Source organism: Macaca mulatta, chromosome 10 (assembly GCF_049350105.2).
Source record: "Macaca mulatta isolate MMU2019108-1 chromosome 10, T2T-MMU8v2.0, whole genome shotgun sequence".
Taxonomy (NCBI): Eukaryota; Metazoa; Chordata; class Mammalia; order Primates; family Cercopithecidae; genus Macaca; species Macaca mulatta.
In genome coordinates this window covers 1523265-1540571 of record NC_133415.1, presented here as the reverse complement: position 1 = coordinate 1540571, position 17307 = coordinate 1523265, and the positions used below count along the sequence as shown (strand labels likewise).

Here is a 17307-nt window from a genome sequence, read left to right as displayed (position 1 = left end):
GCATTGTGTGTGGTATGTGTGCATATGTGTGCAGCAGCACCTAGTCCCCTGTCTCCAGTGCCCAGCAGCATCACATGTACTTTGGAGCTTTATAAATGCATGGTCAGTGAAGCTGACAGCACCAAGCTGTCCCTTTACCATAACACCTGGAATAGTCACCTGTGATAAGCTATCACATAGGAAACATTTTTAAAAGTTCATTCTCATTATTTTCTGTAATCTTGAGAGGTTCCAATCAACATTTATTGTCTTACTCTTTTTCTCTCATTCCTTTTTGAATGTGTTTATCTCCTAAAATTTTATCTGTGATGGAGATGGGATGCCTGTGAATAAAAAAGTTGCAGTGGTGGCAGCAGGTCAGGGGGGCGGCAGGGGCCACCATGGTCTCCCCTGAGAGGGGGTGCTGTCTTAGGTGCCCCAAGAGGCCCTCTGGCAGCAGGCGTGGGGTGCTGCCAAACTACTGCTCCCCCCAGGTGGGCACGCCATGACACACGTGGCCTCTGGGCAGACAGGTGCCCAGGTGAGCCCGCTGCTCCTCATTAGTCATGAATGGCACCCGGTCTGGATGACAGATGACTGTCGCCCACCAGCCCTGAGCATGCCACCATCACCCTGGGCAGTGGTTCCCGGGGTGCCAACAAGACCTGGGCCCCTTGTTCTCTGGTGCTGTGAGCCCCAGGTGAGGCTGTGGAGGAGGCCCTGGCCCTGCTCTGGTGTCTGTGAGAGGCAGGTGCACAGTCCTTTGACTTGCTTGTCTGAATTGTCATAATTGTGCTGGAATTGTGCCAGAACACTCAGCTCCTGGAAGGCCTGTGGCTGCTGGGGGCTGCTTGGTCCCCCTCAGGACGGCTGGGGGAGCCTCTCCAGAAGCACCAGTTTTGTATGCAGGTGGACGTTGAAGGGGGGCAGTTGGGTCAGGTTCAGACTCACACCTGTGGTGCCCACGATGCTGGCCAGGACCCAGTGTGTGTCCCTGTAGAGGGCCAGGAGCCCAGGGGCCGCCTCCATGAGGATGTGTGTGTACGCCAGCATGCCCGCCCCCGGCTGCACGTCCTCCCTCTTGTCATACCTGTGGGATGAGAGCCAGTGGTCCTGCCCAGGGCCCCAAATTGCCCCATCCCCCACCCCGGGTGCCAAGGGGCCCTCACATGGCTTCCAGGAGGGTTGTGCTGTGTGTGACTCCTACCTCCAGGCACTGTTGACTTCGAGAAACCGAGACACGCCTGTCTGGGCGGCTGCCACGTCAATGTGCAGAAGGACGTCTAGGAAAACCAGGCCTGCCGTGAGAGCCCAGCCCTGCGGTCGGAGCCACATGGTCCCCAGGCAGCGCCTCCAGTACCCACCTGTCTGGGGGGGCACCAGCTGGTGCAGCCTCTGCATCGCGACGCCACCCGGGTAGTTGAAATGCGACACGTACAGGGCTGTGGCTGAGTAGGCGGCATTCACCACGAGGTGTCCGATCACAAGCAGAGACCCCGCTTTGTACAGCCAAGACTTTTTATAGTTATTCAGCCTGAGAAAAGAATGGTTACAGATCATAGGCAGAACGTGGTGACAATAATCTATCTACAAAACATAGTAGGAGCATAACCTGCTGTTCAACTTCTCCAAGTCATAACAAAGAGTTCACCACCAAATAAACAGATTAACCGGTAAAAGTAGTTAAGATACTGCCTCAAGAATTGTCTGTGAAATTCTACTTAAGATGCCAAATTAAACTTTAGATTAGATTTTTTTTTTCACTTTGTCCCCCAGGCTGGTGTGCATCGGCATAATCTCAGCTCACTGCAAGCTCTGCCTCCAAGGTTCATGCCATTCTCCTGCCTCAGTCTCCAGAGTAGCTGGGACTACAGGCACCCACCACCACGCCCGGCTAATTTTTTGTATTTTTAATAGAGACGGGGTTTCACCGTGTTAGCCAGGATGGTCTCGATCTCCTGATCTCGTGATCTGCCCGTCTCGGCCTCCCAAAGTGCTGGGATTACAGGCGTGAGCCACCACACTCGGCCTAGATGAGATTTTTAAAAATATATTTTCTGTTTTTTTGAGACAGTCTCACTGTGTCACCCAGACTGGAGTGCACTGGCATGATCTCAGCTCACTGCAACCTCCGCCTGCCAGGTTCAAGTGATTCTCCTGCCTCAGCCGCCCGCCACCATGCCCAGCTAATTTTTGTATGTTTAGTAGAGATAGGCTTTCACTATGTTGGCCAGGCTAGTCTTGAACTCCTGACCTCGTGATCTGCCTGCCTCAGCCTTCCAAAGTGCTGGGATGACAGGCATGAGCCACCACGCCCAGCCTAAAAATATATTTTCAAACAATCCCAAGTGACTGTGTAGGTCAGAGTGTCACCCGCGTGGCCAAGCCCACTTCCAGCAGGTGAGTGACCTCTGTGGCACAGGGTGCCGCTAGTTCTCTCACAATCGACTGTGCCAATCTCAGACTCCTACGGCAGAGTTAGCAGCTGCCAGAGACTGCGTGGCCCACGAAGATGAGGTTCCTTATTAGCTGGTCCTTAACGGAAAAGCTTGCCAACCCTGGTCTAAACGCCATGAACCCCTGATCAAGACTCGCTCTCTTCCAAACCCACCAGGCTCCTCGGAGCCCTCTTCTCTGCACGCCCTGCCCTTTGCTATGGTTTGGATCTGCGTCCCCACCAAATCTCATGTCCAGCTGTGATCCCCAATGCTGGAGGTGGGGCCTGGTGGGAGGTGACTGGGCCATGGAGGTAGAGCCTTCAGGAATGGATTAGTGCCATCCCCTCCATGCTGTTCTCCTGATACTGAGTGAGTTCTCGAGATGTCTGCTTGTTTGAAAATGGGTGATGCCTCCCCTGTCCCTCTTCCTCCTGCTCTGGCCACACAAAACGTGCCTGCTTCCCTTTGGCCTTCCTCCATGATGGAAAGTTTCCCCAGGCCTCCCCGGAAGCTGCAGACACCAGTATCACACTTCCTATACGGCCTACGGAACCGCCAGCCAATCCTGTGCGGCCTGCGGAACCGCCAGCCAATCCTGTGCGGCCTGCGGAACCGCCAGCCAATCCTGTGCGGTCTGCGTAACCGCCAGCCAATCCTGTGCGGCCTGCCGAACCGCGAACCAATGAAGCCTCCTCTTTATAAATTATCCGGTCTCCGGTGTTTCTTGACAGCAGTGCGAGAGCAGACTAGTGCACCCGTGAACAAACTCTGGGGCCGTTCCTGAGCTCGAGGCCGCTCCTAGGATGACCCCAGCCTCCTAAGTGCCTGCCCCAAAGAGCTCAGCACTGCCAGGGCGTTCGCCCTTTGTTCCCGCCCAGAGCTGGAGCAGGCAGTCACTGCGGAAAGCTTGCACCCCCAGGACTGTGGCAAGGCCCTGGGCCCTGACGCCGGGGGGGAAGGCCTGCTCTTGCTCCCAGGGTGACCGGGCTGAGGACCTGACTTCGGAGGGGGACTTGCTCTACCCTGCACCCCCTCATTTAGACGCCCCAAGTTTGTCCTCCTCCGGATAAGGCCGACTGGCAGAGCGGGGGCCCTTGCATGGAGCAGCCCTCACGCCCAGCACACCAGGCCTCAGACACTCCTGCCTTTGGTTTCAGCAGAGCTGGGTCCAGTTCACACTGGATCTTCTTCCCTGCTAGAAAAGTCTGTCACCAAATACAATACATCTGCGCCACTCTCCCCGTCTTTCCCACCCTCTTTTCCATGACTCGGGCTGGGGTCTGCTCCCCCTTTAGCCCTGAGCCGACCCCTTGGACGAGGGGGAGCCAAAGGCACAGAAAAGCAGAGGCAGAGCTCCCAGGAGCCCCCACTGAGGCATGGCTACAGCAGCTGGAAAAGCCCCCAACCCAGGCATGGCCATGGCAGCTGGAGGAGCCCCCAAACCAGCACGGCCACGGCAGCCAGAGGAATCCCCAGGGGCCCCATGGAGGCATGGCCACGGCAGCTGGAGGAGCCCCCCAGCCTGGGCACGGCCATGCAGCCAGAGGAACCCCCAGTGAGGAACAGCCATGGCAGCTGGAGGAGCTCCCAGGGGCTCCACGGAGGCACGGCCACGGCAGCTGGAGGAACCCCTAGCGAGGAACAGTCACAGCAGCCAGAGGAGCTCCCAGGCCCAAGGGCAGTGCAGAGCAGTGGGAGCTGAGGGGCACCACCCCGTCCCCTGTAACAGGTGTCACCGGAAAGCACCTGACCGCTGCCTGGGATCAGGGACCGTGCTGTGGGACGTCCTCTCCAGCCAGAGTGGGCACCTCTCAGCACCTCAGGCCCCAGCCCTCCTGGCCCGCAGCCCTTTTACCCCTCAATGTCCAGTGTGGCCTGAGTTGGCCTTCTGTTCCCATCAAGGCAGCAAGCTCTGAATGGGCACAGCTGGCCAGCCTCAGCCCCGGGTCCTTCCCCAGCACCCACAGGGCCAGCAGTGATAGACTCTCCTGGACCTGAGCCCTAGGTCCTTCCCCAGCACCCACAGGGCCCAGCAGTGATGGACTCTCCTGGCTCCCTGAGGCTTGCGACACTGAGTGGCAGCTGCACTCAGACCACCCCACCCTCAGCCCAGGCAGTGCCCTCCCCAGGCCCTGGCAGGCTCCCAGCTCCACCTCCATCACCTGCTACCTTCAGTCCCTCCCCCCAGGAAGCCTGCCCACCCTCCACAGGACCCCGAGCCTGGGCCACACTGGGCCCTCTGTACCCAGCCACAGGCACCTCCCTGACCATCCCCCTCTTCCAGCCAGATGACCTGCCTTGACAAATGCCCTCAACCCTGAGGCCCTGTCAGGATGGCCATGAACGTCCTTCCTCCACCTAACCTGTCGCCCTCAGAGCCTCCCAGGCCTGGCTGCCCCTGCCCTCTGCCGTCGATACCTGTGTGAGTGTCCCTCCCCTGTGACAGAGATGGGGACCGCTGGTGCATCACCATATGTAGACCAGTCACCAAATTAACCCAAGACAGAGACCACCTGAGCAAAGCCCTCTGTCAGCAGGTCGCCAGGCCGGCCCATCCCATGCAGACCTCAGGGAGAAGAGAGGACTGGGGCCACCCTCTTTTGACATAAGCGCCTAATTCAACACGCCCTGTGTTTATCTTAAAAAATAGTTGGTAGGCCGGGCGCGGTGGCTCAAGCCTGTAATCCCAGCACTTTGGGAGGCCGAGACGGGCGGATCACAAGGTCAGGAGATCGAGACCATCCTGGCTAACATGGTGAAACCCCGTCTCTACTAAAAATACAAAAAAACTAGCCGGGCGAGGTGGCGGGCGCCTGTAGTCCCAGCTACTCGGGAGGCTGAGGCAGGAGAATGGCGTAAACCCGGGAGGCGGAGCTTGCAGTGAGCTGAGATCCGGCCACTGCACTCCAGCCTGGGTGACAGAGCGAGACTCCGTCTCAAAAAAAAAAATAAATAAATAAAATAAAATAGTTGGCCGGGCGCAGTGGCTCAAGCCTGTAATCCCAGCACTTTGGGAGGCCGAGACGGGCGGATCACGAGGTCAGGAGATCAAGACCATCCTGGCTAACACAGTGAAACCCCGTCTCTACTAAAAAATACAAAAAACTAGCGGGCGAGGTGGCGGGCATCTGTAGTCACAGCTACTCCGGAGGCTGAGGCAGGAGAATGGTGTGAACCCGGGAGGCGGAGCTTGCAGTGAGCTGAGATCCGGCCACTGCACTCCAGCCTGGGCGACAGAGCAAGACTCCGTCTCAAAAAAAAAAAAAAAAAAAAACCGCCCCGGTGGCTCACACCTGTAATCCCAGCACTTTGAGAGGAGGCAGGAGGATGGCTTGACTCCCTAGGAGTTGAGGGGTGCAGTGAGCCATGATCGCTCTGCTGCACTCCAGCCTGGGTGACAGAGCAAGACCCTGTTTCAAAACTTAAACACACACATACACCCCCCACACAGTAAATCAGTGAACCTGTTTCCAATGAAACTAAAAATGCATGTCACAAAAAGAGTGCTCACAGGTAGGAGCAGCCTCTGGCAGCTGTGATGTTGAGAGCAGGGAAGGCATAGATGATGAAGCGTAGCTCCTTGTGCGGCAGGAGGGAGTAGAGCGCCACGAAACCCAGTGCCAGCACCGTCAGTGCGTGCGTCCTTCTGTCCACCAAGCCCAGGGGGACGAAGAGCAGGCTGCAGCCCAGGCCACGGGGCAGGGCTGAGTAGAAGTACCACAGCAGTGGGGAGGTCTGCGGGCTGGGTTAAGGAGGCCATGCACCTGTCCACACATGAGCCCACGGGCTGGGTGGCGGGGTCAAGGCAGAGAAGATGCCTGAAGACAGTTGTGCTGAGAGATGCAGCCTGGGCCATGGCTCGCGTGCACAGACACCACTCAGACCCCAGGCCCCCTCCTGAAAGATACACCCAGGCCACGGCATGGGTGCACACATACCACTTGGGCTTCGGGCCCCCTCCAGGCAGGACCAAGGCAGAAAGGGCCGCAGGATGTTCGGTCTCTGCACCCTTTTCTTCACTGTTAAAAACAGATGGTCAGCCAGGCGCAGTGGCTCACGTATGTAATCCCAGCACTTTGGGAGGCCAAGGTGGGCGGATCACGAGGTCAAGGAATCGAGACCATCCTGGCCAACATGGTTAAACCCCATCTCCGATACAAATACAAAAATTAGCTAGGCGTGGTGGCAAGTGCCTGTAATCCCAGCTACTCAGGAGGCTGAGGCAGGAGAATCACTTGAACCAGGGAGTTGGAGGTTGCAGTGAGCCGAGATCGTGCCATTGCACTCCAACCTGGCAACAGGGTGAGACTCTGTCTCAAAAAACAAACAAACAAACAAAAACAGATGGTCACGGGTGACACACATGTTGGGGATTTGTTATACTATTCCATCTACGCATGTACATTTGACATACTTCCTAAGAAAGTGCTTTTTAAATGCAGATTGTCCAGGCCAGGTGTGGTGGTTCACACCTGTAATCCCAGCACTTTGGGAGGCCGAGGTGGGCAGATCACTTGAGGTCAGAAGTTCAAGACCAGCCGGCCGGGCGCGGTGGCTCAAGCCTGTAATCCTAGCACTTTGGGAGGCCGAGACGGGCGGATCACGAGGTCAGGAGATCAAGACCATCCTGGCTAACACGGTGAAACCCCGTCTCTACTAAAAATACAAAAAATTAGCCGGGCGAGGTGGCGGGCGCCTGTAGTCCCAGCTACACGGGAGGCTGAGGCAGGAGAATGGCGTAAACCCGGGAGGCGGAGCTTGCAGTGAGCTGAGATCCAGCCACTGCACTCCAGCCCGGGCGACAGAGCGAGACTCCGTCTCAACAAAAAAAAAAAAAAAGAAGTTCAAGACCAGCCTGACCAACATGGTAAAACCCCATCTCTACTAAAAATACAAAAATTAGCCAGGCATGCTGGCGCGCGCCTATAGTCCCAGCTACTCGTGAGGCTGAGGCAAGAGAATTGCTTCAACCAGGGATGCAGAGGCTGCAGTGAGCTGAGATCACACCACTGTACTCCAGCCTGGGCGACAGAGCCAGACTCGGTCTCAAAAAAAAGAAAAAAAAAAAAAAGGGCAGATTGTCCAAGGAGCAGAAGAGAGGCTGGGTTAATCTGGGGCGGGGCTGTTTCCACAGGACTGAGAGAGGGCAGCCGGGACCTCACCGCCCATGGTCAGCATTTCCCAGGAGCAAGTGGGAGGGAGGGGCTCCATCCTGACCCTGCGGCCAGGCTGCACAGAAGGGAGAAGCAGCTGCTTCCACCACCCAAGGAGGCCCAGGAGGTGTGGCTGGGGGTCCCACCCATCGCCCTCCTGCACGGACACTGAAGGATACCCCCCAGTTGGCGCTTTTGTTCAGGACAGTGTTGTACCAAAACACCTTTCCTTCTGGCCACGTGAGCTGCCGCCAAAAATAAGAGTCCACGGCAACCGTCAGTCCTGATAAAATAAAATAGTTTCTTACTTGCAAACACAGCCATCAGTAAACATCCCGCCACAGTGCAGCCCCCATCACTACAGAAACTACAAGCTGCTTTCAAAGCAAAGAGGTTGGGCTGGGTGGGAAGATTGCTGGAGCCTAGGAGTTGGAGGTTGCAATGGACCACGATCACGCCACTGCACTCCATCCTGGGTGACAGAGCAAGCTCTCTCTAAAACAAAGAATAGAAAAAAGACGCCAGCTGTGTTGAGGACACCACTGCCCAGAACCACCGCCTGGCGCAGGGACAAGCCACGCTCTGCTCTTGTGGGCTCCCCCAGCCCAAGGACAAGGCACAGACCAGTGCACGGGGGCTCCCAAGGTGCAGAGTGGGGCCCCCTGGAGACCCCGGGCAGGAGGCTTAGGACTGAAATGTTTTAACACTGCTAAAGTTAGAGTCATTTTATTTCATGGGGATGAAAACGTCCCAAATTTCTCTTGACCTTTGTAAAACAAGGCAAAACAAAATCCAGTTAGAAGCATCCCGCAGCGACTGACTTACCTAAACAGAGGATCCCCGCCGGGATGGCGTGGCGAAGGGCTCTGACTACAGAAATCTTTCGGTTGCTCAAGGCCAGCAGCAGCAGGAGGCCCAGGAACAGGCACAGCTCCGCCCTGAACACGATGATGGTGAAGGCTGACAGCCAGATGAAGCGGGCCCACTCGTGCCGCAGCCAGGCTGCCAGGGCCAGCAGGACTGCAAGACAGCGCGGGAGGGTGCCCATCAGACACAGGGCCCACCTGGCCCAGAAAACACCCTGGGAAGCGAAGGGACCTTGCTCTAACCAGCAGCTGTTCCTTTTCTTATCATAAAAGTCACACAAATATCCCAGAAAACAAACTGCTCAGAGCCGCCCCCTGCACCCACGCTGTTGGCTAGGAAGTGCATCCCAACCCAGCAGGGAAAACAAAGAGCCCGGTTTCAGGTCACGGACCATCCTGAGGAGCCCAGCGGGGAGTGGCCATCACAAGGGAGGCGCTGTCATCAGCCGGGGAGCCCCTGACTCAGGGGAGCCCCTGCCCAGCACCATGGTCGTGCAGGCACAGCCGGCAGCTACGTACCTACGGGCAGGGCCAGCACGTTGGGCAGTGTCCGCGTGCAGTAGAACATCAGGTGGAACTGCACGGCCGTCACCCAGCAGAACATGGTGGCCACCATGGCCCCAAACTGCCGTCTCACTTCCTTTTGTAACGTCCAGAGTCCAAAAATCACGCCGAGTCCGAGCACTCCTCTAACTAAACAAAGACAGTGACAGCACGTGAGCCTGTTGCGGAGGAGCATCCAGTGGGTCCTCCTACGTGAGTCCTCCTATGTGGATCCTTCTACACATATCTTTCTATATTGATTTTTCTATGTTGCTGCAACGCCAGCTGACGGCCATGTCAGGCAAAGCAGCCTTGAGGGCATTGTCTCCATGTCTAAGACAGACGTCTGGCCCCAGGCCCCCTGCGCTCCTGTCGGGAACTGAAACGCCCAAGCCTGGTGCCACGAGGGCTCTTGCGGGGGCTGCTCTCTGAAGCATGAGGGAGGACACGGAACTTGGGGGTGCTACAAGCTGAGCCCCACACTAAACCAGAGACCCCATCGGGCTGTGGCATCTCCAGGGGCAACGTTTGCAAGGGCCGGGCTCAGACCTTGCTCTAACCAGCAGCCGTGAGGAGGTGGGACGTGGCGGGAACACAGGCTCCCAGGCAGGAAGGGGGTCAGGACCCCTCTCCCCATTCAACAGCGGGAGCCACCTCTGGGCTGGTGGTCTGAGGAGGAGGCGGTGAGGGGGCAGGTGTGCCCAGGACAGTACCCAGCCGACCACACATCCTCACCGTGGACTGGCCTGTCAGCCGCTGCCAAGAGAGGCTGAAAACAGGAAGAAAAATGAACTCCTGGGTATCTCTCGCCACCTTTCCGGAAGGCCAGAGGGACTTCGAAGCCCCCATGTGAGAGGCAACTGGGTCCAGGCAGCTGTGGGGGCCAACAGGCAGAGATACGCAGGCATTGCAAGGGGGCCACAGACGTCTGAGCGCTGGACCTGCTGTTCCCAGAACACCCCGTAAGCACACCGGGCATTTTCTTTTCACTGATTGCTGGATTCAGACTGCAAATGTCTTTTTTTTTTTTTTTTCTTTTTTCTTTTTAAGGACAGAGCTTCCCTCTGTTGCTCACGCTGGAGTGCAGTGGCACAATCTCGGCTCACTGCAACCTCTGCCTTCCGGGTTCAAGCAATTCTGCTACTTCAGCCTCCCGAGTAGCTGGGATTACAGGCACACGCTGCCATGCCCAGCTAATTTTTGTATTTTTAGTAGAGACAATGTTTCCCCATGTTGGCCAGGATGGTCTCAAACTCCTGACCTCAGGTGATGCCCCTGCCTCGGCATCCCGAAGTTCTGGGATTACAGGCGTGAGTCACCGCATCTGGCCTGAATGTCTCAACAGGACATTTTTCCCTGATACCCAGGAGTGGGTCTGGCTCCAGCTGCTGCATTTTTGGTGCTGGAATTCCCCCTGGGCTTTTAAACAATTCACAGACCCCGGCAAAGCCCCACTTCCCCTTTTTCCCATCAGGTCCATCCCCTGCGTCTCTTCTCTTGGTTTTCCATCTTCCCAAATGCCCAGCAATCTCAATGCCGTGCCCAACAAGGGCAGCCTCAGCTCCAGGATCAGCCTCGGCCCCAGGATCAGCCTCGGCCCCAGGATGACCTTCAGTCCCAGGATGACGTGATCTTCATCCAGGGAGGAAGGATTTTGGCCTGTGGCAGGGGCTGGCGGGGGCGGGGCACTAGCAATTCCAGGTCATCTTAGTGGGATCAGGAAGGACCCAGGGTGGGCTCTCGTTCACCGGCTGAAGCTGCAGCCCTCCGAGTTTCTGTCCAGCCGGAGTCTGCCCAGCTCTGCCCAACCTCCCGGCCTCTTGCTGCCACCCCTGGAATACGCAGAAGCTTCCAGGGGAATGTGGACTCAGCCCTGGGATTGCCTGTGGACTTCCTTTCCCGGGCTCATGGCCCCCCAACTCCTCCCCATCTGGGGCTCCCTGATGCCTCCACAGGACACGCACGGCTTGTCCAGCTGTCCCCATGCCATGGTGGGTTTCCATTCCCAATCTGCCCTTCAAGAAGCAGAACTGCTGCTTCCCCAGGAATGTGCGGCTTCTTAACGCTCTCCATGCAGGCTGGACAGACTCACTGCAAGCATGTCTGGGTATTAAATCAATAAAAATGTACCGAAATGAAAAAGTGGTGATTGCTGACTTTAAAAACTCAGGTTGTGTGACTGGACATGGTGGCTCACGCCTGTGGGAGGCTGAGGTGGGACGATCACTTGAGCCCAGGAGTTCAAAGCTGCAGTGAGCTATGATTGCACCACTGCACTCCAGCCTGGGTGACACAGCAAGGCCCTGTCTCAAAAAAAAAAAAAAAAAAAAAAATCGGTTTTCAGAACAATATGTAATATGTACAAAATGTCCTAAAATTGTTTTTTTTTTTAGTCCTCATGTGGGCACAGACAAAGACCCAGGATTTGCACATGGGCCCTGCAGTGGCGGCCTCTGGGAATGCGAGGTTTCTGTTTGTAACGTTCCCCAAGGCAAATGGTGCTGTTTCTGCAGGAATAAAGGCTGTTGACCCCATTGGGGTTCGCCAGGTGAGGCGGGAGCAGCAGGCTCAGGTGGTGAGAGCTGCGTCACAGACAGACGGCACTTCTCTTGTACCTGCCCTGGGGAGTGAGTGCCGTCATCCCTCATTTCCCAGTCAAGAGTGTGGAGGCACAGAGGGGCTGGCTCAGATGTCCCAGCCTGACCTGAGTGCCTGCTCTGAGCCGCCATGCCACGGTGATCGAGGGCAGGCAAGACTGTAACAGACAGCGTTCCTGGGCGGGGGGACCGCGGCCTCGCTGAGGTCACCTGATGACACCATGATCCCTCACTCCCTCCTCCTTTGTTGAAGACTCTCTTACCTACTAGCTGAGAGTAAAACCTGCACCATGGTCTTCACTCCCTCCTCCTTTGTTGAAGACCCCCTTACCTATTAGCTGAGAGTAAAACTTGGACATTTCTAACAGCGAAAGCACGTAAACCGCGGGGCTGGAGAATGCCGCGATCACCACTGGCCCGAGGAACGTCCTGGGGACGACTCCGGGGAACTCGAGATGGTCGTACTGTGAGGAGAAGGGCAGGTCAGTGCACCGGGGCCCTGCCAGCTGGTAACATGAGGTTTTCCCCAAGGACAGCAGGGGCCCCTCACCTGTTCCAGGTCTCGCCAGTGGTACAGCAGGTCATGTGTGGCCTGCAGGTTGAAGCTCTCCTCCACTTTGGTGTAGGGACAGGTGACCAGGTGGACAGTGGCTACGGCCACCAGCAACCCCAGCAGCAGGGGACGCCTGCCTGATGACCCCTTTCCAGCCATTCCAGGCTTTCAGTTTCACGTACCTTCACAGGGCAGGGTGCGAGACACCAGCCGTTAGTACTGCCACTCCATGCATGCTGGAAAAGTGAAAACAGATTCCTGAGTTTTGAAAGTCATGCTTGTGCTCGTTTGTGAGATCTGGGTAAAGAGTTAGCAGGAATTCTCTGAACTACTGTCTTAGTTGCATTACCACAAATCTGAAAACGCATAAAGATGGAAAGTTCGGGGAAAAACATCACACTTGAGAAGCTTTCATATTGCAACCAGTGATCTGACACTTTCAGCTCTGTGCATGTTTTTTGGGGGAGAAGGACCTCAGCAGCAGAACCTTGAGTCCGAGCAGGCCTGGGCCACCAGGGCAACGGAGGTTGGTAAATGGCCCCTGCCCTCCGGTCTAAATGAGGCAGGAGAGTCAGCAAAACCCAGGCTCGGCCCCGAGGGAACTGGCTGAGGAAGACGGAATGGGAGGCTGACGGGGGCTGGTTAGCTGAGTGGGAGGCACAAAGCTGGAGGGTGGCAGACGGGGGCCCCAGGGGGGTGGGAGGCTGAACGCAGTACAGCTGCCGGGACACAGGGCTCAAGTGGTCAGCAAAGCCCCTACTCCCAGGAATGGCGGGATGCGGCTGTGGATGCCGGGATGCGGCTGTGGATGCCGAGATGCGGCTGTGGATGCCTGCGCCGAACCCCACCCTAGGGGCTGGGAGAAGCCATGGCAGGCTTTCCCAAAGGTGGCACCACACCGGCCATGAGCCTGTGTGTGAGCCTGGGGAGACTGGCAATGGGTCCCCCAAATACTAACAGGACAACTGCAGGGGCCCGTGGCACACAGCTTCCTGAGAGGCCAGCAACACGTCCAGCTGCTACACGTGAAAGGCCGAGGGAGGGAAGCGGGCAAATTCTTCACGTTTCTGGATTCTTTTAAAACACGTTTGATTTTATTCAGTCCAAACCAGAAGAGCCAGAAGCAAAGGGAGAGAGAGCCCCAGCGCTTATCGTTTGTTAAAACTACTTAAAAAAAAATTTTTTTTTTTTTAAGAGACAGCGTCTCACTCTGTCTCCCAAGCTGGAGTGCAGTGGCGTGATCGTGGCTCACTGTAGCCTCAGACTCCTGGGATCCTTTTGCCCCAGCCTCCTGAGTAGTTGCAGCTACAGGTGTGGGTCACCACACTCAGCTAAATTTTCTTATTTTTTATAAAGACAGGGTCTTGCTTTGTAGCCCAGGCTGGTATGGAATTCCTGGCTTCAAGCAATCTTCCCACCTTGGCCTCCTGAAGCGTTGGGATTACAGGCATGGGCCACCGTGCCCAGCCAAAACTACCTTTTGATCAAATGGAGACTTAAGAAGTCTACAACGATGGCAACCAAAAGAAAATCTGTAGATTAGAAGGAAGAGGAACCCTATTTGGTATAGTGGGCAGGGAGTGGACAGAAAGAGAAAAGAAAGTTTTAATAATTTTACAATGACTAAAATGGTATGCAGTTCTTTCCTTTGCCAAATATAAAAACCTGGGGCCAGGTGTGGTGGCTCATTCCTGTAATCCCAGCACTTTGGGAGGCTGAGGTGGGCAGATCACGAGGTCAGGAGATCAAGACCATCCTGGCCAACATGGTGAAACTCTGTCTCTACTAAAAATACGAAAATTAGCTGGGCGTGGTAGCGCGTGCCTATAATCCCAGCTACTCTGGAGGCTGAGGCAGGAGAATCGCTTGAGTCCGGGAGGCAGAGGCTGCAGTGAGCCAAGATTGTGCCACTGAAATCCAGTCTGGGCCACAGAGCAGGACTCTGCCTCAGAAATAAAAAAGAAAATAAATAAATAATAAAAAACTTAAAAAAATAAACTTGGTATCAAACAAAGAGAAAGGCTGAAGAACTAGGTTAGGAGTCACTATCCACCAGATGAGGGAGCACCACTCAGCTGTCTCCCACTTGCTAAGACACAAGCTTTATGACGGTGGGGGGTTTTTGATGCTGGATTATTTTTCCCACCAGTGCAGCCTCAGCACTGCACTGGTGGGAAAGAGGCCAGCCTCTGTGGCCTGAAGGCTGCCTCTCTGCCACCTCTCCTGCTAGACTCATCCTGTGGGCAGGGCTTGTTTGGTGGACTCACCGCTGAATCAGCAGAGCCTGCCGCACAGTAGGCACTCAACAAGGCTGCTGAAGAAGAAATAGGTAAAAACTCTTACACAGGGATCTCATCACACCAGCCCACGTGCTTATTACAAATATGTTCCAGCGGCCGGGAGTGGTGGCTCATTCCTGTAATCCCAGCACTTTGGGAGGCCGAGGCAGGCAGATCACAAGGTCAGGAGATCGAGACCATCCTGGCTAACATGGTGAAACCCCGTCTCTACTAAAAATACAAAAAATTAGCCAGGCGTGGTGGCGGGCGCCTGTGGTCCCAGCTACTTGGGAGGCTGAGGCAGGAGTATTGCTTGAACCTGGGAGGCAGAGGTTGTAGTGAGCGGAGATTGCGCCACTGCACTCCAGCCTGGCGACTGAGTGAGACTCCATCTCCAACAAAAAATATGTTCGTGCTTTGATTTCAACTTTCGAAGGCATGAGAAGACCAAGGGTGAGTCTAGATTCTCTGCCAGAAACATGGAAAGACCAAGTCGACACTGGCAAGCGTGAAAACCATGACCAACCCCCCCACTGGGCGAGGGTGAGTGGACGCTGTCCTGCACTAGTCCACTCTGCTCGGCAGCTGGTCAGCAGCTGTGGCTAATCTAAGTGACAGGTGCCTCGGGAGCACCTACAGGTTAAAACAGGCCCAGGCCATGACATTTTATTTTTTATTTATTTTTCTACTTTTTGTGAGACGGAGTCTCGCTCTATCGCCCAGGCTGGAGTGCAGTGGCGCGATTTCAGCTCACTGCAAGCTCCGCTTCCCGGATTCACGTCATTCTCCTGCCTCAGCCTCCTGAGTAGCTGGGACTACAGGCGCCCACTACCATGCCTGGCTAATTTTTTTGTATTTTTTAGTAGAGACAGGGTTTCACCGTGTTAGACAGGATGGTCACGATCTCCTGACCTAGTGATCCGCCCACCTTGGCCTCCCAAAGTGCTGGGATTACAGGTGTGAGCCACCACGCCCAGCTGGCTATGACACTTTAAAATGGTGGTTTACAGAACAATGGCATTTCAGATTAGGGAATGACCTGCAATGGCTCTCTTGCCCCATCAATCCAGATTTTAAGGCCTCTACTGAAGTTGATCAAATCAGGCCAGGCATGGTGGCTCACACCTGTAATCCTAGCACTTTGGGAGGCTGAGGCAGGCGGATTGCTTGAGGTCAGGAGTTCGAGACCAGCCTGGCCAACATGGTGAAACCCTGTCTCTACTAAAAACACAAAAATTAGCCGGGCCTGGTGGTGGGTGCCTGTAATCCCAGCTACTTAGGAGGCTGAGGCAGGAGAATCACTGGAACCTGGGAAGCAGAGGTTGCAGCGAGCCGAGATTGCACCACTGCACTCCAGCCTGGGTGGCAGAGTGAGGCTCCGTCTCAAAGAAAAAAAAAAAAGAAGAAAGAAAAGAAAAGAAATTGGTCAAATCAGATGTTACCTTTTTTTTTTTTTTTTTTTGAGACGGAGTTTCACTCTTGTTGCCCAGGCTGGAGTGCAGTGTCATGATCTCGTTCAATGCAACCTCCAATTTCTGGCTTCAAGTGATTCTCCTGGCTCAGCCTCCAGAGTAGCTGGGATTACAGGCATGTGCCACCACGCCTGGCTAATTTTTGTATTTTTTTAGTAGAGACAGGGTTTCACCACATTGGCCAGGCTGGTCTCGAACTCCTAACCTCAGGTGATCCGGCCACCTTAGCCTCCCAAATTGCTGGGATTACAGGCATGAGCCACTGCGCCTGGCCCAGATGTTACTATTACTAATAATAATCATTAGCCTCTCAGCAGGAAACACAAATGATCTGATGCAAATCACAGCTGCTGCCCATCAAAGACCAGAAAAAGCCATGTTATCTGCACTCCTTCCTTCCAGACAGAAGTTCTGTGAAATCCAGACACTGCACATTTCCCCTAATTTAAACCAGGGGTTCCTGAACATTAGCGAGTGTTCATCACCTCAAGCGCCTGTAGAAATGCAGATCCCCAGCCCCCAAAGACACTGAGTGGACCCCAGCCCCAGGTGGAAAGTCCAGCCCCCAGGTGAAAAACCCATCCCCCAGGTGGGAGGTCCAGCCCCAGGTGAGAGGTCCAGCCTCCGGGTGAGAGGTCCAGCCCCAGGTGGGGAGCCCGACCCCAGGTGAGGGGTCCAGCCCCAGGTGAGAGGTCCAGCCTCCGGGTGAGAGGTCCGACCCCCGGGTGAGAGGTCCAGCCCCAGGTGGGGAGCCCGACCCCAGGTGAGGGGTCCAGCCTCAGGTGAGAGGTCCAGCCTCCGGGTGAGAGGTCCAGCCCCAGGTGGGGAGCCCGACCCCAGGTGAGGGGTCCAGCCCCAGGTGAGAGGTCCGGCCCCAGGTGGGGAGCCCAGTCCCAGGTGAGGGGTCCAGCCCCCAGGTGACAAGTCCAGCTCCAGGTGAGAGGCCCGGCCCCCAGGTAACAGGTCCAGCCCCAGGTGAGGAGCCCGGCCTCAGGTGAGGGGTCCAGCCCCCGGGTGACAGGTCCGGCCCCAGGTGAGGAGCCCGGCCCCAAGTGAGGGGTGCAGCCCCAGGAGCACCGGGCTGTGACGCGTGGACATACGCGGTGAGGTCTCAGGAATCCAACGCCAGCGCCAGCTCGGGTCGCGCCCCCGCCCGCCTCCTCCCTGGTCTCGCCGCGCGCCCGCCTGAGGGCCCCGGTCGCGGCAGCGCGCACTGACCTCCGCAGCTCCCGGCGGCGTCCTTCGGAACGCGGCTGCCTAGGCCGGCCTCGGCAGGAAGCGGGACGGCGGAAACAGAACAGAGCGAAGCCTTTGCCCGAATCTAAAGCGGCCACCGCAACCCTGGCAGCTGCGGCCGCGAGGACCCTCTGTGCCCTGAGTAAACATGGCCGCCGCGGGCTGCGCGCAAGGGGCGGGGCGCGGGAGGC

General features: G+C 56.2%; 1 protein-coding gene across 4 annotated transcripts; it reads right to left on the bottom strand.

Annotated features, from left to right (window-relative positions):
• Window positions 1-221: 221 nt before the first annotated feature.
• Window positions 222-17260, bottom strand: ALG12 (ALG12 alpha-1,6-mannosyltransferase). Of its 4 annotated transcripts, none has more exons than XM_077949282.1 (11): window positions 17099-17260; window positions 14397-14443; window positions 12127-12365; window positions 11908-12040; window positions 8956-9129; window positions 8396-8590; window positions 7750-7853; window positions 5929-6152; window positions 1344-1513; window positions 1187-1262; window positions 222-1069 (listed from the first exon to the last, which is right to left on the bottom strand). In XM_077949282.1, exons 3-11 carry the CDS (start codon window positions 12286-12288, stop codon window positions 841-843), a joined length of 1467 nt encoding a protein of 488 aa, XP_077805408.1. In that variant the 5' UTR covers window positions 12289-12365; window positions 14397-14443; window positions 17099-17260; the 3' UTR covers window positions 222-840. The 4 variants fall into 4 exon arrangements, with proteins under 4 accessions (XP_077805408.1, XP_077805407.1, XP_015006087.2 ...); XM_077949281.1 differs by having other exon boundaries at window positions 14397-14440; XM_015150601.3 differs by lacking the exon at window positions 14397-14443.
• Between the last annotated feature and the right edge of the window lie 47 nt (window positions 17261-17307).

Bases quoted from the DNA above. Each gene is read 5' to 3' on its own strand.
- ALG12 (XM_077949282.1), bottom strand. From the start codon at position 12,288: ATGGCTGGAAAGGGGTCATCAGGCAGGCGTCCCCTGCTGCTGGGGTTG. The intron at 9,130-11,907 runs GTAAGGGGGTCT...GTCTTTGTTTAG, and splicing joins GTTTTACTCTCAGCTAATAG to TTAGAGGAGTGCTCGGACTC. The intron at 1,263-1,343 runs GTGGGTACTGGA...TGGTTTTCCTAG, and splicing joins GCTGGTGCCCCCCCAGACAG to ACGTCCTTCTGCACATTGAC.